A 25,914-nucleotide genomic window follows, 5' to 3' on the forward strand; every position below is an offset into this window, starting at 1 on the left:
CCCCCCCCCCAGCACCCCATCCCAGAAAGTAGGGACTGGTTCCTCCTAATATTTCCGATACTCCCGTTCCGAAACTGCGTGCAGGAGAAGCTAATAGAATTACTCTTTCTTTAACCCTAGTCCTTTAGGTAACCATTGACGGCGAGGAAGGGGTTATCATATGAAATGAAAGATTACATTCCTAACTTGTGTTCAGCAAGTGCGACTAGTATGTCCAACCTGACTGGACCAGAAGACTGATAAAGTCAACCCAGTGAACAACAAATAAATCTCTTTTTTTTTTCTTTTTTTCTTTTTTTTCGTTTTGGGGGGGTGGGGGGGGACGGGTCAGCCTCAGTAACCGACTGACTTAAGAAATCCAAATCAATAGATGGGGTTCTATGGTTTGACACAATTTTGATGATTAGTTGGGTCTGGAATTGGAATGACCTACAGGAGAAGCATTCCAGTCCAAACCACAAGTATTAGTTAAGTGTTAAACATTACCTTATTATATATTGGTCATTATCTTAGATGTCACAGTGGAATTAACAGAAGAAAATTGTAACACTGACAGAAATAAAGGAAAACAGGGAAAAAGAAATTAAAGGTTCAAGAGATGCAATTCCTTACTTATCAGGGCCTATTGGAGGGCTACAAGCTTTCTCTTGCAAATGGCAAAGAAATATTGCAAGCATTGCTTGGAGAGTGGGTATTTTCAATGCCTTAAGCTGTAGGCACTCACCAATTATCTTCCACAACTCCCTCGGTATCCCAACACCTACAACACCGGCATACTGTGGAGGCAGTCTCCGAGCCTTAACTACAGCACGATAGATTTCTTCTGAGCTTAAACCAGCCCACCTGCACAATAGTTGAAATTTTATTTCAGCAGTACGTATTGCAAACTTCCAGAACATACAAGAAATAGGTTACACCATATACAGGACAGAACCAAATTTCCACCAGGGTACAGCCAAAACTCCAGGCATCTGATTTTGTAGATATACCAAGTGCATCATCCCAGAATATGTTTAATGACTTTTTTTAGGGCTCCCATGCCTCTGGAGCTGTGTAATGTGGACTCAGCATTGTACGATCCATGCATGAATGCAATCTTGAAGAATCATCCTCAGGAACCGATTTAGCCTTCCAGAAAAAGGGCTTGTTTAGGATCGCTGGAAAACCATAAGCAGAAACCACCGCACAACCACTGGCATCCAAAGCAGATTGGATGGCTTCAGATTCATACAAACAATACCTGCTGCATGCAATTCAGCAACACCACGTGCAGTATCTGCCCCATATCTACAATCAAGAAATGCTCAATGGGTCAATAAAGAAAGGAATTACAGATGTTAACTATCCAGACAATGAAAGCATTGTATGAAGCAAATAAGTCCATCAAACAGGCAAGGAGAAAAAGAAGGAAGCAAAACCACCATTGACAATTAAACAGCAGAAATTAAGTTCAATACGACATGTCTTAGTGGTTAATGGCTGGAACTTGATAGATATCTTCCTGAAACCTCTAAACCAGAACTACTTGAGGCCAAAATAAGTCAATAGTAGTGAACAGTCTTTTGAGAGACCTATTACACTCAAAACACATGGGATCAAATGCCCAACATGTATGGAACCCAACCCTAGGCTTATTACTGATAAAACAAGCCTAGTTTGGTGAAGAATTTGCATCAATATGATACTAATACAATTCGATAGACACCCATTGATACACAACCCAATACGATCAATACCCATCGATAAGTCTCTTATAAACTGCAGAACATCGTGAGTTCCTGTAGGCATTCTAATCTTTTTTTGCAAAAGCAATTTGAGTCCTTGCTTCTACCATCAAAAGCAATTCTAGTAGCTTCGTGTTGATTTCATCTTCATTTGGGAATTAAACAACCAGCAATCAAGGGAAAAAACCATATCTGTGCAAGAACATGTATCTCTTAAACTAGAATTTTTGCCCAAATCTTGATTTTTGGTGTTGTTTTTTGCAATGGATCACTAGATTACTAAAAAGAGATCTGAATGTTTGCATCAAACAAGGTTCTTTTGCAATGATTTGTGCATCTAAACCATAAATCTTCCCCATAACCGAAAATGACTTCTTTTTTTCTGAATTACATGTAAGAAACCTCATGCTTTATATATAATCATTTGAATGCACTTGTCTTCATGTACTTTGTTCTCCTTTTTATACATGATGTATTTTAAATATTGCTTACTTATAGCGTTTTATGCTTTAAAACTGTATTTTGCATGCATCCCATGCAATTTCATCCGCTTTTTAACCATTTCCACTCGTATCTTTTGCGTATCTTGCATCTCTCTGATACGATACGATACTTCTTTTAAAATCACCCTTCCATATGTGATGCCCGATACTAAACTTTAAACCTTGGTTGTGTGACATGTAAACACATAATGAGCTGATCCCTCATGTCTTCCCTGTCTATTTTTATCACTTCTTTAGGTCTCTCCTCCTCCTATTCAATCACTTGCCTTGCTTCTATTTTCTTCTCTTCTCTCCTCTTCTTTCCTTAATTTCTTCTTTAATGATTCCAAGTGTTTAAGTACCTGACCAATTCTCCAGAGTTATTTCATTTCTAATGATTCTGGTTTCTTCTCTCCCCTGCCGATATATTTCTCCATCTATCCTCTTCTTGTTTCTTCTGATTCATACCTGAATTGCATCCTTAGAGTTACCATATGCAGCACCATAACAATACTTATCCTCTATTTTTTCCATTTCTTTAGACTCTAATCAGCCCTAATACTTTGCCGGTACCCCTTTCTTGCAGTTCATCCCTAGAAATCTGAAATCCTAGGCTGGCCTGAACAACACCAACATCAAGAATACCAGCCAATCAACTGGGAAGACAATCTTTTGCACAGCAACCATAAATTCTCCCATTGAGATTAATGGGGGGGCCGGTGGGCCCCAAAAGACCCAACTAGGATGGCTGTGGGCCCACTTATGAAACTTAGGGGCTAAACACTAGAAGCAGTGGCAGTATGATAATTAAACGGACCCATCAAAAGCAAACTTATAATTAAATTAAGTAGCAAGGTTTAGTGGCACTATTGTAATAAATCAGGATTTAAAAAGGCCACAAGGTTATGGAAGGGTTTAGACTTATTTGCTAGGGGCAAACTAGGAAGGGGCAAGACTCAATGGTATGGTGTAATAAAGGGAAAAGGTAGGGGTAGAGATATGAAATAAAAGAAAGGCTATCACAAAAGACAAAAGACAAAAGACAAAAGACAACGGGATATAATGTACAAGTTGGGAGGGATATATTAGGAATGGGAAATAAATTAGTGGCAAGATGTAATAAAGATAAGAGGTAGGGGCAGTATGGAAGGGGATTAAAAAGGGGTTTCAATAACAAAGGAAAGAAATGAATCATGAAAGGAAGAAGGGATCAGCTTTTTCTTGAGCACAGAACCCATGGCAGAGAAGGTAGTAAGGTTTTGTTGCAAAGATCTCCTTCGTTACCTGTCGGTTGAGTCTAAAATCCAGAAGAAGGGTTTCAAGAAGATCTACCAAACCCACAACTACGCAAGAATTAAAGTATCGGTATCGGTCGCCGTATCGGTCAGCCAAAATTAAGATACATACGGAAGGTATCGTATCGTATAGGAGATACGCTAAGATACGCTAAAGTTAAGCACATAAATGGATAGGAAACACATTTTTAAACACTTTTGCATAAAAAATTTGTTAAAAAAAGCTATTGATAACATGTATTATGCATAAACACTAAATTGAGGGTATCGCACTAAGAATTCAAGGTTTGTAGTTGTCCCATAAATGTAAAATCCTTGTGCCCAACCTTGATTTCCACTTTAGTCAAAGAGAAATATGGCTGGTAACAACTTTGGAACAAAAACCCCTCAAAAAATCATGTTTTTTTCTAAAAAATTACCCATCTTGGCCATTATATGACCATAGCGCACTGTATCAGTACATATCGATACTCACCGATACATACTGATACTCAACAATACGTACCGACTAATACATACCGATACGTACCGATCGATACATACAGAAAGGTACATTTCACCTCGATTTTATATTTTTCATAGAGTATCGGTATACGTCGGTGCGTATCGTATTGTATCGATGTGTATTGGTGGTGTATCGGTGCATGCATATTGGTATGTATCGTAGGATATCTATCGATATAAAAGGATCTTAAAAATTCCATGTATCATATCGGTATCGGAGATACTTTAAACCCATGCCCATAAGGTGGCTGCTCCAATCAGAAGGCTAGAGTGATGTGGGAAGAACCTGAAACTGGGACTAGCGATAGATGCTACCACCACTCTGTCGTAGGTGCTGAATCTCACAACTAAGGGAGATTTCAAAATCAATATCCAGGGGCTTGAGTCGCTTAGAGATGGGTTTCCTTCAATTCAAAACTCGGGACCAATCGGTAACAAACCAAGGTTCAGCAAGCTTTCCTTCTTGAGACTGATACTATAGTTCAGAAACAAAGAATGCCTTCCTGTATGTCGCTGCCAAGGTCGCCCTAGAAAAATGTCGTAGTGCGCCAATGGGGTGACCAAACAGGTGGCATGGTACTGTAAAGGCCTAAATTGTAAGTGTACTCGAACAACTGTTGTGGCCTCTTCTCGAGTTGTGGGTCCAAAACCTCGTACTTGAATCTTCTTGAAAAGCTGCTTCTGTGGAAGGTTGTGTGCTCGAACAAATTCAGCAGATATGAAGTTTGCTTCTGCCCCAGTATCAACAACTATATAAACATCAGTAGGATAAGAACTGTGCGGAAGAGTACCCTTCTGTCTGAAGAGAGGAGCCTTGTCAACTAGTCTATTTGAAACATGGTTCGAGAACTCGAGCGAAACATGCAAAATTTCACAAGTTTCATAAGTATCGACCTAAGTCGAAACGAAACCTTAGGGGATTTTAAAAAATCACCTGTTTCAACCTGGTTTCGACCAGGTTTCCCATGTTTCGGTCGAAACATAAGAAATTTCAACCTTCTCTTGTGCATTTTTTTCTCCCAAGTGTGGGAAACCTGGGTAAACAATGGAGATTTTCATTTTTTGGCTATTATTTATTATTATAAATAAATAAAAAAATACCTCATATTTGAATCCAATAAAAATAGTTTAAAAATCAAATTCCTAAAGGATAAAAAGTCAACCCCCCAATCGAAGAACAAAAAACGGATTTTGGTTACAGGGGCCATTTTCAACTTTCAAATGCTGGTGTTTTTCTCAATTATGAAAATTTTATAAATCCTAGAATGTTAAAACATTGCTAAAAACCAAAAGTCTGGTAAAATAATCTTTTATTTTGATATCCCTAAAATTATTTTCATTCAGGCGATTTTAATAACATTCACGCACTTTAAAATAAGTTTGACCGGAGCATAACTATGTCATTATAACTCAGATTTAAGTAATCTTAGACTAGTTGGAAAGCTGGTTTTATGTTATACCTAATGCAAAAAAGTCTCATGTAAAAATAAAAATCATTTGACCAGTCAAACTTATTATAGAATAAGAGCATTTATCTAAATGTTGATTCTTTATAACTTTTTCTTTTTTTTTGTGAATAAATAATTCATTACCAAGAGAAAAAGAAGAATTATGTAGTAAAGTTTCAGAATTTAAGCCAATAAGTCAGCATAATGTAGTAAATAATTCATCAGGAATAGTTCCTCCCTCTGAGATAGTTCTGTTTCCTTCTCCCTCCCCTTACTAGGGGCTGATTCTTTATAACTTAATGTGACTTAATGTTGATTTTTTATGATTTGATGTGGCTAAATGTTGATTTTATTGACTTGATGTGGCTTAATGTTGATTTTTTATGATTTGATGTGGCTAAATGTTGATTTTATTGACTTGATGTGGCTTAATGTTGATTTTTTTATGATATAAGGTATATATAGCTTACTAAATAATGTTATAAAAGATAACATGCATGCCTTGAGTGTAGTGAGTCACTACTTGGATAGAACCGCCTAGACACTCTACTTGAAATTGAGTCACTACTTTCGAGTGTTGAGTAATTAAGTCACTACTGTTCAGTGTTGGTAGATAACTGTTGATGATGTAATATTTTTATCTATCTTGGATCATTTGGATTATGTCTCATGTTTTGATGTAGATTGTAGACTATATATAGTCATTATGTAGTAAAGTTTCAAAATTTAAGCCAATAAGTCAACGTAATGATTATCGAAATTTTGGTTCACCACACAAGTAAGACTTTGTGGTTTTTTATGAAACTAATGATGTGAATGTATTAGAAATATTTAAAATAGGTTGTACACAAAAAATCAGACAAAAAAAACACTATTTCGGGGTCGAAACCTAAGTTTCCACCATACCGGGAAAAATTCCGCGGTATCCTCGAAATTTCTCAAGTTTCCATCGAAATTTCGATCTCCCCAAAGGTTGAAACCCAATACCGTGAATCTTGGTTTGAAAATGATGAAAGACTAGCTGAATGAGCTTCTACATCATCATCACCATAGTCGAACATATCATCTTCCTCGACGAGATAAGGATATAAAGCAGATTCATCATCACTTTTCTCAATGGGTTGCTTCTTTGCTGCATTCACAAAACGAGTCCTGTTGGAACACTTGCTGGAGTAGTGACCCTTCTCACCACAATTATGGCATATGATGTTCTTCACCCCATCACTGTCCTTTTTGAACTCTGACCTTTTTTCTTCAATTCTGCGAACTCCAGGCTTCTTTTCCTCCATACGTGGTGGAAGTCTATAAACTGAAGGAGTCTTGAGCATACTCTTCCAATAAATGGACTTCTCTTCAGCTGCCTTGGCATGAGCCGCTATCACATCAACAGACCTGAAATCAGTGTTAGCCAACCCGAATCAGATCTTAGTACTTAACCCACTGATACGCATCACCCGCTACTGGTCTATTTTCTGAAGTCGACACCTTGAAGAAAGTTTGTGGAATTCAAGGGTGTAGGAATCCATGTCTTTGTTCCCTTGTTGCAAGTTAAGTAATTTATGGAACATTACCTTTTCATAATTACAAGGTACAAATTTTTCAATCAAGATCTGCTTCATGACCTCCCAATTGGTAACGGGTCCAAGTCTTCTGACAAACCTTACATGTAGTACATCATCCCACCATGAACATGCATACCCAATAAACTTGGTGAGGATGAGTTCACACTTTTTCTGGTCTAGAGGAGACTTATATGCAAAAATTCTCTCCACTTTGGTAAGCTAGTCAAGGAATTCTTTGGGTCCCTTTTCACCACTGAACTCTGGAACCTCAACTTTGATGCCATAATCTCTGTCAAAAAACTGCCGAGTAACATCTTGGGGTATAACAGGATCACATTACACTCAGTGAGGTGTATCTTCAATCCGTAGTGCATTAAACTAAGGAGGTGGTGTAGATGGTCCTTCATCGACTTGTGTTTCAGACTTTTGCATAAAGGCAAGAATCTTAGAGAGGGCATCTCGAGTCTCGTCCATGAACTTGTCATATTTTGCCTCACTCTTCTCAACCCTGGCATTAATTTCCTTTTGGTTCTCAAGTACCTCACGATACAACTTGTGCAACTTAGCATTGGTGATGTGACTTGTCATAGTTAGGAGGGCAGGAAATTTGCTCTGATACCACTTGATGCGGATCCGGATTCCAAAGACTGAAATCGGATCTCTTAGGGCCCACAAAAATGACAAAATATCTCAATTTAATGGTTGGGGGGCAATCTTGTAAATTCAGGAACACTCAAGCATTTAAAAGAGTAGAAAATAATTAACAGGGTCAAACTAGAATAGAAAATAGAAGGGGAGGGGTATTCTGAAATTACTAATAAAATCAGGACAAGAGAAGAATAACAAGTGAAGGGCAATATGGTCAAACCAGGGATTTAAAGCCCTAAACAGCCCACGATTCTTCCATCTTCTTCTCCTCCTTGTCTTGAGAACCAGAAACCAGCGGAACTCAAGGGCAGCTCTTGCATTCAAAGTCTCAAACTCAATCGACTCTAAAATTCAAGAATAAGGATCGCCCATACCGATGGAACTGAACCAGCAGCAACAAATCTCGAGCTTAACTGCAATCTAGTCACTTACTTCTTGTACCGAAACCAGCGGTAGTTGCAGGCCTTTCATACACAGCCTATTGCTATTTCAGGTATGGAAAATATATAGCAGGGGAATAGGGAAGAGAATTGTAAGAAGAAGAAGATAAGAAAGGGAAGAGAGAAAAGGAATTTCAGAGGGGAAGAAAGAAGAAATCGGTACCCATGGGTCACACCCAAAAATCTTTCAAGTCATTCAAAATCTTCCAAAACTAAAACTGAAATTTTAGATTGTATTACATGACTACTTAAAGGAAAACTCAAAGCATCACAATGGTAACTAATTAAAAATGGAAACTAAACTACATAGAAACTGAAATCAAAATCAAATCTAAATAAAATATTGTCAATCTAATTTCTAACCAATAAAGGAAAGTAAATAAAAAAATCCCAAATCAAAGAGATACCTTTCAATGCCCAACTGCATCACAAAGACAGAGAGAGCACACAGCCACGTTTTCATTCAATTCATTCTCCCATTAATTCTCCATAATTTGGTTACATGTCTAAATTTATAATAAACCAAAATTAGAGCTTCTGAATTAAAGTCAAAGACTAAAAGAAAGATAAAATCTCCTAAAATCTAGACTAATAAAACTAGAAACGGACTCGTGAAACTACTTCAAATAAAAGATTACAAATAAAATAACTACTTAAAATAAAAGATTACATATAAAATAAAATCCTAAAATATTCCAATAACCTTGAACCAAAATCAGTAACTTTGATCCCAAATTGGATCTGGTTCTTGGTCTGGATTCTAGAGCAGGTTTGGGTCAATCCATCGTAGCGCTGCTACATCAGAGATCCAATTCATAAATGCGGATGGCTCCTAAGAATGTCATTCTCTGTATTGACATTCTAATTCTAAAGGCTTTTGCCTCTCGAACATTTGGTTCTGTTGTATATTTGCCACTGAGTCAGTATAGCACCTTTTGATCCACTGTCACTTTTCTTTAAAGTTTAGGTTGTGTTCTGTTTAAGGAGATTGGAATGAAGTAGTTTATGCCTTCCTCCTTTTCTGGGATAATTTAGGGTTAGAGATACCAAAGTGTCTAGGAGGGAAAGAAACTCCAGTCTCTCAAAACTGCTTGCTGTGATTTGGAATTTGTGGCTTGAAAAGAATGACCATGCAATTCCAAATCCAGCATGTAGGGTGGCTGTCAAGGCTAACAAGAAAATTATCCATGGGGCCTCTCTAAAGAAGATTTTTACGCATGTATACTGGACCTTTAAAAAAGTCTGTTTTGACTTATAAAAAAGGTGGAATTAAAATAACTTGACAGAATAGTGTGCCAAACAAGGTTCTTTTCATTCTAAAGTCAATGGCTGGACTCCACTCTATTGTGGTAATTCCATTCAATTCTTGGGCCTGCCATTTGGTTCAACAGACCTCCCCCTTTCACCATGGTGCTGGGCATTCTTCTCACTGCTCCCCTCTCGAAATAAAATCCTCTATCAGATAAAATGAAAAGAAAATTGATACCAGGGTCATAATGAATCATCATAGTAGACATACTCCAAAATATCTAGAAAGAATGTTATACAATCCAAAACAGTGGTCGGAGTTTTGGAGCCACTATACACAATTTTTTTCATAGTTGTCATGGTGTTTAGGCAACCCAAGGCATTGGAGGGGACCTGGAAGTCAAGTCCCCCTTCCAAAAAAGGATGCCTAGATATCTATGCGACTCCTTCACAACTATGATTATTTTAGAGTAGATATACTTCATGTCACTAGAAGATGAGAATGATAATGGAGCAGTTAACATTTCTACAGTAACCTCAGAATCTCACCCCTATTGCAAAAAACTTCTTGTGGGGGCTGCTCCCACTTTGGAACCCTGCTGCCCCACCACTTCGAACCTCCCGCACAAATAATTGATGCCACAATTTTGTTTACATCTCTACATGTTTTTCATATCTTATAGCTACACACCAACTTGACCCACATTCTTTTTTACTTCAGTTATTCTTTTGGAGCCGTCAACTTGCACTTCCATCATCCCCTTCAACCTGATGTCACTGGTCTCAGTCAAACATGACCAAACCATCGTAGACTGTTAGGTTTGCAAATCTTCTTTCAGTTCTGCTAATAACCCTTTCAGTCTTGTTATTTTATTTCATCTGTTGTCATTCTATGGATGAGGTGCTTCTCGTTCACCCAACATGCTCTATTGTTAACAATATTCATCATATATATCTAATAGATATGATATACATTTTCACTTTAATCTCATTTGAATGCCACGATCACAGGAAATGAAAAAGAAACTTTAATCTATCCCACCCTATTCTAATTTTATGGGTAGCATCCTCTTCTATCTCAAGTCTCAACACTCTACAAGGAGCCCCCTAGAAGCATTCTACTTCTCTTAGAGAGTGTCATAGTCTCTTCGTTCATGTGTGAAGGTATACCTCATCATAATTGAGCTGAGAGATAATCGTTATCCTTATTGCAAATCCTTCTTAAATAACTGCACTTCTAACTGACCTGCCCGAACAGTTGCATACTTGATCTCAATATGGCAATCTCTATTCCCAAATTGCTGAAAGCAACTAACTCTATCAGGAGAAAAGACACTACTCAAATCACTTATTCAAAAATAAATAAACAATAAGTAAACTAATTTGTAGAAGTGTGCAGGGCCAAGTGTCCCCCACCACCCCCGCTCTTCAAAAAAAAATATATATATATATATATATATATATATATCCTGAGATACATAACAGAAAATACTAGATATTGTCCTCGTAGATAAGTTCAACTTTCAAAATTATCCAATGATGCAGAACGAAGTTTCAAATAGTTCTTTCAGACATCATTAAATAGATGAAAAAGGTATTGCATCTGGAATATATTCATTCTCTAAATATTCTAATGGGAAAATCAGCGTGCCCAGCCTGTGTCATTCTCTCTCCCTCCCCTTCGGAAATGACCCCCATTGGTTGACCCGCTAGCTCCAGGAAACCTAACAGCGTGCCCAACCCTCTCCCCATTCTAATTCTAGCTCTGCACCATACAAGACTTAAAAAAAGTTAACTTTCCTGAAAATACAGATACTTTGTGTATCAATCATGGGGTATAGAGTAGGCTCAGAACATGATCAATAAGTGTAACAACCAATTTCAAAAACATTAGATTGAAAATGCCAATGGAAGCAAAGGTCAACCTGAGGATTTGCTCAAGAGTAAGTCGCCCTTTGTTCTGCTGCATCTCCAATGGTATGGAACCACTATACTTAGCCATAACAAGGCAAAGCCGACCATCCAACCTTGTAGCTCCATGAAAAGTGCAAACATTCCTACACCACATCGATGCAAACCGCAGATTCTCAAGCTGACTGTGCGACCATACCAAATCCGTGTCATCCCCTACTGCCACCCTCTTCACCGCAACCCAATGTCGACACCTTCCCATGGCAGACGAAGAAGAATTAGAAGAAGACGTAGAGGAGCCACCATAAAGCACAGCAAACCACATCGCCACCCCAGCCCTCCAACCCCCCCCCCCCCAAAAAAAAGCCTGCGAATCAGCCTCAAGTCCTGGTGCGAAGCAAGGTCGATAACCGAACCACCACTGGCACCCCCACAACCAGAGCTCTAAGACTGACTTCTCCGCCTTCTCAAGCGGCCCAACTCTTCCTCTTCATCCTCAAAATCCGCGGCACCATCGCCTTCGCTCTCATCATCCATCAAGTCGCAGTCGAAGTCGGCGGAAGAAGAGTGGACGAGAGCAAGAACAGAAAAATTCTTGCGGAGAGCATTCACAGCATTTCCAACAACAGCGTGCCGACATCGGGTGCAGGAGAGAGTGGTGTCCGAAGATGCTGAGAGCATTAAACCATAGCCGCATTGGAGTAAAAGAGGCACCCTCTCTTCCTCGTCGTATTTCATATGGCAAACTGAACAAGAAGGAACCTTCATCGCTGCTTCTTCACCTCAGAAAGTTGATCGATTGAAATCGATCGGAATTGAGAGATTATTTAGAAACCGAATTCTGATTCACATCAATTGAGACTGAAATCGAGAGTTAACAGAAACAAGATTGAGAGGGACAACGGAAGTTAGCAGAAACAAGATTAAGTAAGATGAGATTTTGTGACAACGGAACTAATAGAGAGCAGAACAGAAGAAGAAAAAGGAAAGGAAAGAGAAATTGAAGCAGGAGCAGCTGTTCTTAAGGCCCGTTTGAAACGTGTTTTTGCCGTTTCTGTTTAAAATGGAGTAAAAAACGTTTGATAAAACTGTTTCATTTCATTTATTTTCAGAAATAAAAATATAAATTTTTATTTATATATGGTTCAAGAAACGACCCAGGCAAAATAAGTTCAACTTGTTTCGTCGTTTCTGGAAACGACTTGTGGCTATTTTTTCATTGGTTACTATCAACTTCTAAAAACATGACTTATCAAACACTTTCAATTCCGTTTCTGTTTCTAGAAACGGAAATTTATGTTTCTGTCGTTTCTTGAAACAGAAACGGCATAAACGTTATCAAATGGGCCCTAAATTTCTACCCCTATTCTTTCGAATGAAATCCTTGCTGGGTTCTACGCCCCAATCCCGTTTCTTCCGGCTATTTTATTTTTACTTGTATTTATTAATTCAAATTAAATAATGAACCAAAAAAAAAAAAAAGTTTCTTTTAAGTGTGCCTTACTTTGCGACGATTACTATTTTGACTCTTTTACTTTGTTCCTGTTTTCTCTTTCTATGGCTTTGCTTGGATCCATGTGGCCGACCCATTAAGTTGGGACAAGACTTTGTTGTTGTTATTGTTGTTGTTATAAATAATGAACCCAAAAAAATAGTTTCCATAAATAAAAAGCGATTCAGATAGAACATTTTCACATACAGAAGTGATATTGGTTCGTTAGATTGTGATAGTTGATAGTATTGTTTACCAGTGGCCATTGATTTTGCGTTTGTTTGAGGTTTTCTATTGAAGCCGTGTGCGAACACTTTGATCATGATTGTTGAATCTACACGGTTGGAGTTAAAATTGTTGTTGAAGTGGATGGAATCGAGTGGAATTTCATGGGCCTTATGGACTTCTACCATTGGTTTGAAAACCCCACTTATAGAGGTTCCTAAATGGCAAATGTAAGTTCAGTTGAAGATAATTTCTACTAAGGAAACCAAAAAAAAAGAGTGAAGATAATCTAATCTACCTGTCAAAAAGTGGTGGAATTCTTTCTTCACCATGAGTAAAGAAAAACTCCATCCTAAATTTAATGTTCAAAGCTTATGACCGGGTTGAATGGAAGTTTTTATTATCCATTTTTTATTTTTTAGAATGTGGAACCCAATAGCATGCCCTTATCAACTCTCTAGTATCCACATCCTCTTTTTCCATCAAATTAAATGTTAGTGCATTTCAACTTTTTTATGCCTCTAGAGGTTTGCGCCAAGGGTGCCCTCACAGCCATTTTTTATTCATTATTGTGATCGAAGGGCTTTCTAAACTTTTGAACACTCACAAAGAGTTAAACTTATTTGAGGGCATCAAGATTTCCAGATTTACTTCGGGAATTACCCATCTGTTTTTCGCAAATAATACCTTTATTTTTTGTCGCGCTTCCCATGAGGACTTATCCACTATAAAGTGCATTATGTATCTATTTGTTGATTTATCTGGTTTGACCATCAACCTCTCCAAACGTGGACTTACATTCAGCTGCAATGTGAACCCTAATGAACATGCTTCCCCTTTGTCGTTCATTGGCATTTCTAAAATGGATAAGGATTCAGTCTATCTTGGTATTAAACTCTTCCACCTAAGATCTACATGTGCGAATTTTAACAGTCTTGTTCACAAAATGGAAAACAGACTGAGTACTTGAAAATCTTCCCTCCTTTCTTTTGCAGGAAGACAAGTCCTAATCCAATATGCCCTATCATCAATTCCTTATTATTTAATGTCTTATTTTCTATTCCAAAGACTGTGTGCAGGAAACTGGACTCAATCTACTCTCATTTTTTTAATGGAGACTCATCATCTCACAGAAAAGCTCATCTAATTGGTTGAAAAAAATTGTGTCAGCCTTAAAACTTTTGCGGGCTTTGGCTTTAGAGATTCATGCACCCAAAACAAGGCCTTGCTTCTAAAACTTGGATAGAGACTTCTCACCAACCCTCAAGGCCTCTAGGTGCGACTCCTACAGGCAAAGTATTTCCATCACAAATCTGTCTTTGATCCCAAAACTCTCAAAACAAGAGGCTCCCCTTGCTAAAAAACTATCATTAGTATTATTCTCACTCTTCAACATATGATTTACAAGAAAGTTGGTAATGGGAACAATACCTTCTTTTGGACTGACCCTTGGATTTTTCAGCACTCTCCAATTTCTATTGCTCAATATCATGCTCATAATAACTCAAGTCATGTAACACTGATAAGGCAAGTTTTATCTCGAAATGGTTGGAACTCTGATCTTATACAATCTTTATTGCCTCATCATATATCAAACATGATTCTACAACTTCCCACTCATGTTTCTGCTGAACATGATGATCAATGGTGGTGTCATCTCTCTAAAAATGGCATTTTAACAATCAAGACAGTTGTTAGATATCTTTTAACAAACTCTCGTACTAACACTAACGGATGCTCCTACAAGTGTTCATGCTCTTTGCCTTGTTCACACTGGTGGCGATATCTTTGGAAACTTAGAATTCCGCCAAAATTTAAGTTGTTCTTTTGACGATTGATTATGGATGGACTACCCACCAAAGAACACCTACACAAAATGGATGATTATAGACTCCACTTGTTGTATATGTCACAAATGGTAGGACAATCTCTTTCATGTGTTTTTCTAATGTGAGGTTGCTCAAAAAATATAGGCTTCTAGGCCACTAGGTTTTAGACCATCTAGCTTTCCCTTTACTTCTGTTGCTCGATTAATTATGTATCTTTATAATTCGAGTCATTTAACTCCGTGTGACTTAACTTATTTTTTTATTGTACTAATTATTACTTGTTATTTCTTATGGATGCATAGAAACAGGATTACTTTAGGGATCACATCCCTTTCACTATGCATTGTTATCCAGCAAGTGCACCATCGGACAACGAAATTACAGCACATTCCTAACAATAGGCCCATACAACAGCCATTGGTTTCCCCACCTAAACCAAGTCCTATCTCAATAGGACATCCTGAAAACACTATCTTTATAACATCTGTTATCGATAAGTCTTTAAACATTTTTGGATGGGCACTATCAGTTTTCTCTCATACCGGTTGCTTACTTTCTCTTGTTCATTTTGTCATGACAAGAGAGGGTACTGATGCTACGACAATGGGACTTTTGATCGGGCTCCAGAAATTTGAAATCAAAGGTGTTTTTGAAAGAATTTTAAACAGACTTACCTGAACTTAATAGCCTCATCTCTGTAGATTATTTTTTGAATTGGCCTTGGCCTACTTTTGGTTGGCGGCTGACCATGGATCGTCTTTTTTTATAAAACCCAATGTCTTGTCACTAATTCTCTATATACATGTCTTTTGAAAACTTGGGCGCACAAAGTGCTGAGCTCTAAGTGTCGATATGTAAATTTTATCTAAGTAATGGTTTTTTCTAGGAAAAAAAAAAAGCACAAATCACATGCTAATTCACTCATCAATGCGGAAAAAGTATTTGAGGTGTATTTTATGACCCAATTTTCCTTGACTTGTTGTAAAGGTAGAATCTCTTCGCCCATCACTTTTCATAATTGGATGGGAAATAGTTATGAGATCATAATAGTGATTGGTGACGGGTGGGTGAATGAAAATTTCATCCATATATTTTATAAAAATAATGAGTATCGGAAACCTTGGCTTGTGACCACAAGGTTGGCTTCTGACCTTCAAACTTGAGTATGTTAACCTCGTATCAAATAAAACGTGTATTGACATACAAGGAAAGAATATCTAGTTATTGACTTGAATATTTTGAGCATCTGGCTGTGAGGGTAATGGCTAGAATTAGACCCTCTTTTGGACATCTGTGGGCCTCACGTCACCGCATCCCCGCTAGAAGATATGTCAGGGCCTATTTCGCAAAAGGTGCCAATTTTTTATAGAGGTATGTCACTAAATGGTCCAATATTGGAGGATTGGGGATCATGCAAGAATAATGAGTTAGAGTCGCCACTTAGGGTTGAAGACTTAGGATATGAAGGTGGGCCCAATCACTAAGGAGAGGGCCTAGAAGTTGGTATGGTTCATAGAATGGGATTAGTATAAGGTTATGGAATTGGGAAGGTGTTATGCACCCAATCCACCCGGTTCGACCAGTCTTCCTACTAGATGTTTAAGAATAAACATCTTCCACTTATTTTTTCCTATACTGCATGCATGATTTAATTACTTAATATGCACACTACCACAATCTAAATAAAACGTTTATATCTTATTAACTGAGTAAGGAATTATACCTGAGCTTAACCCCTGTTTTAGGTAAAAAAGTGTGGGCCCATGCTGAAATGAAGGTGTATCGTTTCTTGAATTCTCCCGGTTTAGGGGAAGATGGCCTCAACCTTTGGTTTTCTCTCTCTAGAAGTTTCGACTTTTTTGTATTACTTGGATAGAGGTTCAACTTGTGAAGGCTAGTTTTTGGATAGATTTTATTGATTTTTTCTTCTCAAATTTATAATGCAAGAGACAAGGAAGTGGTTAGCAAGTTGGACAAGTAAACTAGTTGGTGTCTTGTGAGAAAAAAATCCCTTTCTCATTGTGTGTGGGTTTGTATTGTGGTGAAGATGTTTTTTCTGGGTTTCTTCTTCCTTCTTCCTTCCTTTACTAGACTCTTCTTGTTATATTGCTCCTCTCAATTGAGAATGGGTTCTCTTTAGTCATAGAGGCTGATCACCTTCACCTGTGATGGATATGGAGCACTACCAAGCCAAGCTTCTTGTTCAACCTTGTAAAAATTGAAAGGTGAATAACTCCCAAGGGTAAAATGGTCTTTTCATTTATCCACTGATATTAGTTTAACACTATCAGGTTTCCCGAGGCTTCAGGTAAACTTGACAATAGTTTCAAGTGTCAAGCAATCTGGCCACATAGTACATGGGGTGTCTAAGTAATTATCCCTTTTTTGTATTGGTCAATATGTTAAGAAGATGGGTAAAAAAGTGCAATTTTATGAACGATGCTTCATCTTTTTCTTCCTTCCACTTCCCACCTTGTCCAACTTTCGCTGCTCTTCCTCTCCCTAGTCCCTTTCCTCTCTGGCTCCATATCCCCATCCATATCATTCACTCAATAGCATGGTTTGAGGATATGGATCAGATGGAATAAATTGGAATCGATTAGGTGGGATCGGAATTTTGTTGACTCAATCCCAATTCTTGGCTGATGCCATATTATTGGATTGGTACGAATGAAAGGTAAAACAATCAAAACATTGGTTTTTAAATTGAAACCAATGGGTCTTTCTATCTGATATTGGGTGATCGGAATAAATAACAAACCTTGACCAATCTCATTCTCGATACCAAGCTCTCAAACCTTGCTCAGTAGCCTCTGCTCCATTTCCCACTCTCCCGCCTTTCTCTTTGGCTCAGTTCGTTTGATGAAATAAACAGGGTGGGAAAATGGGATGTTTTCTGTGAAAATGCCAATAATGGTCGTTTGGTTGCCGTGGGCCTGGGGTGGTAAACTACCATACAAAGTCACAAACTTTAAGGTTTTTGTAATACCTGTTGGCTCATGTGGCATCTTAATGGGAAAATTACATGATTACCCACTTATGAGTTTCTCTTTACAAAATTACCCACCAAAAGGTTCAGTTAACAAAAATAACTAAAATTAGGTTTCCTTTTACATAATTACCCACTTAAAGTTTAAGGTAACAAAAATACCCAAAATTAGGTTTGGGTTTACAAAACTACCCACTCAAAGTTTTAATGATAAAAAAATACATGATTATATGTAGAAGATGAAGAATCACTATTTTGGGTAGTTTTGTAAACCCAAACTTGATTTTTGGCAATTTTGTTAACCGAAACTTTGGGTGGGTAATTTTATAAACCCAAACCTAATTTTGGGTATTTTTGTTAATAAAAAATTTTTGTGGATAATTTTGTAAAGAGAAACTCATAAGTGGGTAATCATGTAATTTTTTTCATCTTAATTCTCCCACCCAGTGGGACTTTACGGAATGTACAACTCTCTCTCTCTTTCTCTCTGTTTTTCTTGCGGCCCAGAAGCTACATAGCTCACCGTCGTCGCCATCTTCAACCTCCCTCTCCAATGGCTTCCCACATGGATCTCCACACGAATGCAGTGTCAGATACAAATCTCCGTGAATGTTTGGGGTAATTAATCTTTCACACGGATGCAGTGTTAGATACAAAACATTTTTCTTACGATTTTATCCTCAAAAAAAATACTGATAACCGATTTGAATCGGTAAGTATCAGCTTTTTGAGATTAATGCCCACGTGATTCCCATCTGGATCATCAGAATCTATGTTTTGACTAGTATAGAATCGTACTACTTCAGCTACGGGAGGATAATCGGGGCAGGTTGTGTCTTGACCCTAGTTAGCAAAATACGCGCATCCGAACGTTTAATTCAAAAGTTCATAATTTGGCGTATCAATTCAAAAAAGCTGTTTAATACGTGGATTTTAAGGTTAATTGTATTATACATGAATAATACTCATATAATACGTTACATACTCAATAAAACTTTTGGGTTAAAAAAAAAAAAAAGAGATTAAACCAAATGGGCCAAATCCAGATTCCCGACCCTTGTCTTCTATCATAAACCCTAATCGATCCAAACTATAACCCTTATTCTTTCATTATCTAATTAAACCAAAAAAAGGAGGAACCCTTGACCTAGTGACCCCTTCTCCTCCATATCCGTTCTCGGCGGCGAGTAACCTAGGGCAATAGGACATCAATACCCCCTGTTCTCATTATCTTCTCCATTTCTCTTCCCATCGATTGTTGAAAACCCAATCAACCCTTCTTCTTCTCCGTTTCTCTTCCCATTGGTAGTTGAAAATCCAATCGAGGGAGATTGCATTTGCAAATAATTTTTAACGAGAAGCAAGAAATATTCAGAAGAGATGACTCACATGGACAAAGATGGCCATGGGCGGGATTCTCTAAAAGGGGTTGAAATGAAAACTTTTCTAGGAAATTTAGCATACAATCATCATTTGAATTGGTCCAAAAATTATTTACAAACATAGTTGCAGTCGGACAATGTGAAGAATTAGAAAGATGGAAATGACACAGGTGTTCTCCTCCATATGTTATTGCAATATTGCATTAGAGAAATCAAAGAAGTTGAAGGGAGGGGGTTTTTGAGCCATGAAATTGATCCGTGACCGGTCTTAGATTGTACCCCCATGGAAATTTTAAGAAAATTCAAGCGCATATATGGGATGAACAATTGCAAACACTTATTCTCCATATTCGTAAACTTTGTTTTCATACCAAAAAGAAGAAGAGAACATGTAAAAGTTATAAGACGAGATGAGGTTTGATTGTCTTCTTTGTTATTTCTACCATACCCTTTTAGAGGTTAAACGTAACTAAAATTAAATGTGAAAATTCAAAAGAATGGGAAATGATTTCAAATTGGAAAATCAAATTAGATTTTAGTGTATGTAAAAGCATGATAGATTATAATTTAGTTTCAAACAATCACTTTTGGTCTTGGATTTTGACTCCCAAATTTTTATAGAGCAACTGTATTAAACACGTATTAAACGCATGCCGTATCATTGCCGTACATGTTTTATTGCACCAGATTTTTTTAAGCGTATTATTACCGTATAATCCATTTAATTGTTGTATGCATCCATTCCTATATTAATGCCGTTTCCAAACTTACTAACTATGGTCTTGACGCTTGAATGTCTTCATTTTTATTTACAAGAATTAACCCTTGATTCCAACTTTATTACGGGATGAAAATGTCATTTTGTTTCTGATGAGGGATAGAAATGTCATAGCAGGAAACTATTCTATTCCACTTGGGACTTGAAATTTGAAATGGTAACAGCATGAAAGAAAAATCCATTTACAGAAAAGAAAAAAAAAATCCCTTCTCCCGCCCATAAATACTGACGTCATCTTTGCTTGGATTGCTTCGACCCCATCCACAGAAACTTCACCATGGAATGTTTGGTATACGCTAAAAAACAGCAGATCTGCTAAACCCTCTTATCCTACATCGGTGGTGAATCGGCAAATGGTGATGAGCAAATCGGTTCTGCACTCCGGTAGAGAGCTCTCTCCCCTCCCTTTATGTTTTTATTTATTTTTAATTTCTGAGCCAAGAAAAATAAAAATTTCTGTGGTTCGTTTGTGTCAGGTTTCTGAAAATTCTGTGGTTCCGAGTCTTCATCACCTAAATCACCAACGTTTTGGGTCTCCCATACCTAAAAGTAAAATCACCAACGTTTTGGGTCTCCCATACCTAAAAGTACCGAAAAAAGTTGAGGCTTAGTTTTGAGCATCATCGGAGTCACTGCTGTCCGATCCCTCGGCGGCGGCAGCAGCAGCACCATCCTCACTAGGCCCCGCCGCCACATTAGCACCAGCGTGAGCAGGATTTTTTTCATAGGTCGATCTTTTCATTTCCATTTCCAATATCTCTGCCATCACCAACAAGCAATCAACTGCTCCATCCTCCATTTCAGCTTGGATGTTACGCCTGACATTTGTCACTAGATCCTCCCAAGGTAAAATTTCTTTCTCTACTTCAGTTATCTGGGACTGCATTAAAAAAGTTGTATATAGATTTAGTATAATAACAATGTAATGTATGTTGTTAATGTGTTAAACTTGTTTATTACCTGTATCCTGTGTGCTTGATTGTCAAAGAAATTTGCTTGTCAAAATTTGCCGACCTTTCCTGCATGATACATTATTATAACGTCAGTTGCTGACTTGGGGTTTATTCATTAGAAGGGGGAAAAATACTTTTAGCTTCTTTTTTCCTTCTGCAATTCTTTTGTACTCATTGGCTCGTTCAGCGGCTTTGTGGAGACTTCTCTGTCAAATAAACAGAAGATTATATATATATATATGCTTATTTTATTTTATTTTTTTTAAATTTTGGCCCTGAGGGCCGGCTGGACCCCGAAATTTTTGACCCCGAGTCAGGGTCAGGGTGGGTAAGGGTTGATATCTTTGGCCCGCCCAGCCCGCCCTGAACCCAACCCTGATTTTTTTACCCTGAGTTTAGGCCTTAGTTTTGGACTTACCCGGCTTTGGTTTTTGCCCCTGATATTGACTTTAGATTTTTGTTTTCTTAGGATGTTCTTCTCTTTGTTTAACATGACAATGGTTTTGAGATCTTCAGATTGTTTGCCTTATTAGGATGATCTCTTTGTTTATCATGACAAATAATGGAAATTTTTTTGATTATTTGCTTTCTTAGGATGATTTCCTCTTTGTTTATCGTAATAGGTGGAATTATTTGTATTGTTTGAATTTTGCTTTATGATGTTCTCATCATGACGAGTAATTTATGACTTTGTGTTTTTATCTCCTCTTTATTATGAATATTTTTTATTTTTTAGTTATTTCATATTTTGCAAGGTTAGGGTCAAGGTATACCCAGCCCTTGATGGCAAACCAGGGTCAGGGTATACCCAACCCTTAATGACAAACCAGGGTCAGTGCCAATCAGGATCATCCTGGCTCGACCTTGAAAAATCAGGGCCAATTAGGGAGGGTAAGGGTTGGGCTGAACCCTGAAGGGTTGAGCCTGGGTTGAAGTTTTGCGGCCCTGAGTAAGGGTCAGGGCGGGTTTGGGCCCAGTTAAAGGAACTCAGGGTTGGGCTAGGGTTTTAAGAAGCCCGGCCCAACCCGGCCCTGTTGCACCCCTAATCATACAGGATCCAAGATTTACATGCAACGATTGCACAGTTACAAGGTTATAGAACATGACTGAAGAAATATTGGGTAAGAATTTCTATTGCTTATGTTTGATTATGTTTCTGATATATATATATATATATATATATATAAAGATATATAATCTTTTGTTTATTTGACAGAGAAGTCTCCACAAAGCTGCTGAATAAGCCAATGAGTACAGAAGAATTACTGAAGGAAAAAAGAAGCTAAAAGTATATTTTCCCCCTTCTATTGAATAAACCCCAAGTCAACAACTGACGTTATAATAATGTATCATGCAAGAAAGGTCGGCAAATTTTGACAAAGAAGCAAATTTCTTTGACAATCAAGCACACAGTATACAGGTAATAAACAAGTTTAACACATTAACAACATATATTACATTGTTATTATACTAAATCTATATACAACTTTTTTAATGCAGTCCCAGATAACTGAATTAGAGAAAGAAATTTTACCTTGGGAAGAGAGGCGAAACGCTCTCCTAAAGGACTTGGAGTTCTTTGAACGGGATCTGGTGACAAATGCCAGGTGTGACATCGAAGCTGAAATGGAGGATGGAGCAGTTGATTGCTTGCTGGTGATGGCAGAGATATTGGAAATAGAAATGATGAGAGCGACCTATGAAAAATATCCTGCTCACGCTGGTGCCAATGTGGCGGCGGGGCCTAGTGAGGATGCTGCTACTGCTGCTGCTGCTGCTGCTGCTGCTGCCGCCGAGGGATCGGAGAGCAGTGACTCTGATGAGGGTCAAAACTGAGCCTCAACTTTTTTTCGGTACTTTCAGGTATGGGAGACCCAAAACGTTGGTGATTTAGGCTGATGAAGACTCGGAACCACAGATTTTTCAGAAACTTGACACAAATGAACCACATAAATTTTTATTTTTCTTGGCTCAGAAATTAAAAATAAATAAAGACATAAAGGGAGGGGGGGAGAGAGCACTCTACCGGAGTGCATAACCGATTTGCTCATCACCCTTAGGGGCTATTCCAGCCTTGCGTGGAGATGTTTCGGTATACAAGTTATGGACTTGCGTAGAGGAGAAGGAGAGTTTGTTTCTATTTTTGTTTTAAGAGATATTAAGTAGATCTTATTACTATTTCAGTTACTAACTAGATCTAGCATTAATTAGGTTTGTTATTTCTTTCCTTGTTTGAGTAACTTATTGTACAAGGTATAGTCCACACCATGCGTGGGACTTCTTTTGGGTCCACATTGTTTTCCTTTAAGTTAATTATGTTCAATTCTTGAACCGGTGGTTCACTGGTTAAAGTTAAGTTGTTTGATTCAATTTTGAGCTGTTATCTTCTTTTAGAGTTACAATAAAGGAAGGGACTACTTGTAATGGGAATGGCTAGTGGGTACGATAGTTTCTTAAAATTATATTTAGTTTATGCTATAAATAAAATTCAGGGCAGCAACTGCTGCCCTGAATTTATACTGTACAGAATTTATCCTCTTGGCTATGGTGAAGCAGTTGACATTGTGTCAAGTACAACTGATTGGAGGGCAAGGATCCATGTAGCTGATCACATTTAGTTGGGATAAGGCTGAGCTTTTGTTGCTGTTTGAAGCAGTGACCTGCCTTGTAGTGATTCAAGGTGTCAACTGGTGGTGAAACCAATCAAACCTTGCTATGGAAAACCCAGGTTGCAGCTATTTTATTCTTTTATCCTCTTCGTGTAAACTCCGTTCAAAGTACATAAACTTTGCCGCTAGGGCGTTGGATCTTGAAACAAAAACAGCAGCACCCAGGACATCTCTCTCCTATTCTTATTTTGATTTCTGGTGACAGGCTCTGTTCAGGTCTGATTTGCATTATGATCTTATCTCATTTGGCAAGTCCCGCCGCTAGGGCGCTAGATCTTGAAACAGAAACAGCAGCACCCAGGACATCTCTCTCCTATTCTCATTTTGATTTCTGGTGACAGGCTCTATTCAGGTCTGATTTGCATTATGATCTTATCTCATTTGGTAAGTCCCCTGAATACATTCCTATCATTAAGTTTTAATTTTGCTGGTTGAATGATATAAGGCAACTCCGTCAGTGTTTGCTGCTGGTCCCAATCCCAAATGAAAGAGGGTTGGTGCATTTGGTCGGCAATTGGCACTGGAAAATACCTGAGCCAAACCCTTTTACATGGATTCTACAACCTTAGATTACCAATGTTATGCTAGGGTGTTTGTCCGCCACTTTCAGCTTCGAGCTTGCTGTCCTAGTTGAAAGCCTTCCCATCCCCTTCTATCTCATCCTCTGCCCTGCTTCTTCCCGATCCGAATGAATTGCGAATTGCAGCCCTTATTTTATTGATATTACTGGTCCCTGCTAGAAGAAGCGACGTGCTACACCATGATAGGACTGTAGTGAAAAGTGAGCAATGGTTAGCTAGGGTGTTCCCTTTAAGCCACTTCGGCGCTTGGATGTAGTGAAAAGTAGGCAAGGGTTCTCGCATCGTGGACGAGTGTAGGTGAAGAAGCTAGTCCAAAAGCATAGGGTTAGATTAACATCTTGGGACATTGGATCTTTAAAGGGTAAAAGTCTAGAATTGATAGACGATGTGAGGAGTAGAAGGATTAACATAGCATGTATTCAAGAGACTAGATGGAAGGGTTAAAAAGCTAAGGAGTTGGACGACTTTAAAATTTGGTATACAATGGATAAAAGTAATAGAAGTTGAGTGAGCATAGTAGTGGATAGAGATTAAGGTATGATGTGGTGGATGTTAAAAGATTCAACGATGGGATCATATCCATTAAGCTTATGTTTTTGAAAGAAGTTGCCAATATAATTAGCCCTTATGCACCTCAAGTAGGATTGGATGAAAGTAGTAAGTTGCAATTTTGGGAACAAATGTATAGTTTAGTGCAAGGTTTTAGTCAATGAGAAGATTATTATAGGGGGGTGATCTGAATGGACATGTTGCCATGCTGGAGAAGATTGTAGAGGCTATGAAGGTGTACATAGGATATGGTTTTACAAAAAGAAATGAGGAGGTGATCTTAGTTTTAGATTTTTCTACGGCTTATGATTTATCCATTATAAATATTTACTTTGAAAAGAGAGAGGATCATTTAGTTACCTTCAGAATTGGGCGTCATAGTTGGCTTTGTGGCCAAATAAAGTTCAATCTAACTAGAAGGTCCGATAGATTGTTATGTAAGGACTGTAAGGTTACACCATGGGATAACATGACCGCATAATATAGATTAGTGATGATGGATATGTGCCTCACTGCGCATAGACATAAGAAAGGTGAGGTATTTCCCCTAGGATAGCGTGTTGGAGCTTAAAAGGAGATACTTTGGAATCATTAATTGATAAAGTGGTCAAACAATGAAAGTGTGACTTTGAGGGAGACATCGATGCGATGTTGAACAAGGTGACTATAGTATTAAAAAGGTTGCTACAGATGTTTTTGGGTGTATTGAAAGGAAAATGTCATTCTGCTAGGCTCTAGGGAGACTTGGTGGTTAAATGAGGAGGTTTAAGCAACCAATAAGACTAAGTAAGACTAAGAAAGCTTCAGGCCAATCTTCCTATGCAGTATTTTGTACAAATTCATAGCCAAAATCCTTGCCAAACGCCTCTAGCTGGTCATTGAATCCGCTTTCATTGTTGGGAGAAGCATTGCTGATAACGTCATCTTGTCCTCCTCAAGATTGACATTCACAAAGATTTCGACTCCATTAGATGAGACTTCATTTCTTAAGTTTTGCTCCAAATGTTTTTCCTTTCAGCTTTCGTCATCTCCTTCCCTTGCTTCTGTCCTTTTTAATGGTAGCCCAACTTTTTTTTTCTCCTCCTTCATCGACATCAGACAAGGTTGTCCTTTATCCCCCTTCCTCTTCTCCCTCTCTGTTGAGGTGCTCTCCAGATCTATCCAATCTTCAACCAACCTTCATCTTATTTCACCCATTCCCAAAT

The 25,914-nt window shown here is 38.0% G+C and overlaps 1 protein-coding gene and 1 pseudogene across 2 annotated transcripts; one reads left to right on the forward strand and one right to left on the reverse strand.

Annotated features, from left to right (window-relative positions):
• Window positions 1–379: 379 nt before the first annotated feature.
• On the reverse strand, window positions 380–12,206 carry LOC122065209 (annotated as a pseudogene).
• Window positions 12,207–20,583: 8,377 nt separating this feature from the next.
• Window positions 20,584–23,280, forward strand: LOC122065207. 2 transcript variants are annotated; one of them, XM_042629026.1, is made up of 3 exons: window positions 20,584–20,803; window positions 22,127–22,330; window positions 22,411–23,280. In XM_042629026.1, the coding sequence occupies exons 2-3, from the start codon at window positions 22,262–22,264 to the stop codon at window positions 22,744–22,746; spliced, it is 405 nt and encodes a 134-aa protein (XP_042484960.1). In that variant the 5' UTR covers window positions 20,584–20,803; window positions 22,127–22,261; the 3' UTR covers window positions 22,747–23,280. The 2 variants fall into 2 exon arrangements, with proteins under 2 accessions (XP_042484960.1, XP_042484961.1); XM_042629027.1 differs by lacking the exon at window positions 20,584–20,803 and adding an exon at window positions 21,267–22,031.
• Window positions 23,281–25,914: the final 2,634 nt, after the last annotated feature.

The sequence above is a fragment of the Macadamia integrifolia genome, unplaced genomic scaffold, assembly GCF_013358625.1.
Source record: "Macadamia integrifolia cultivar HAES 741 unplaced genomic scaffold, SCU_Mint_v3 scaffold1922, whole genome shotgun sequence".
NCBI lineage: Eukaryota > Viridiplantae > Streptophyta > Magnoliopsida > Proteales > Proteaceae > Macadamia > Macadamia integrifolia.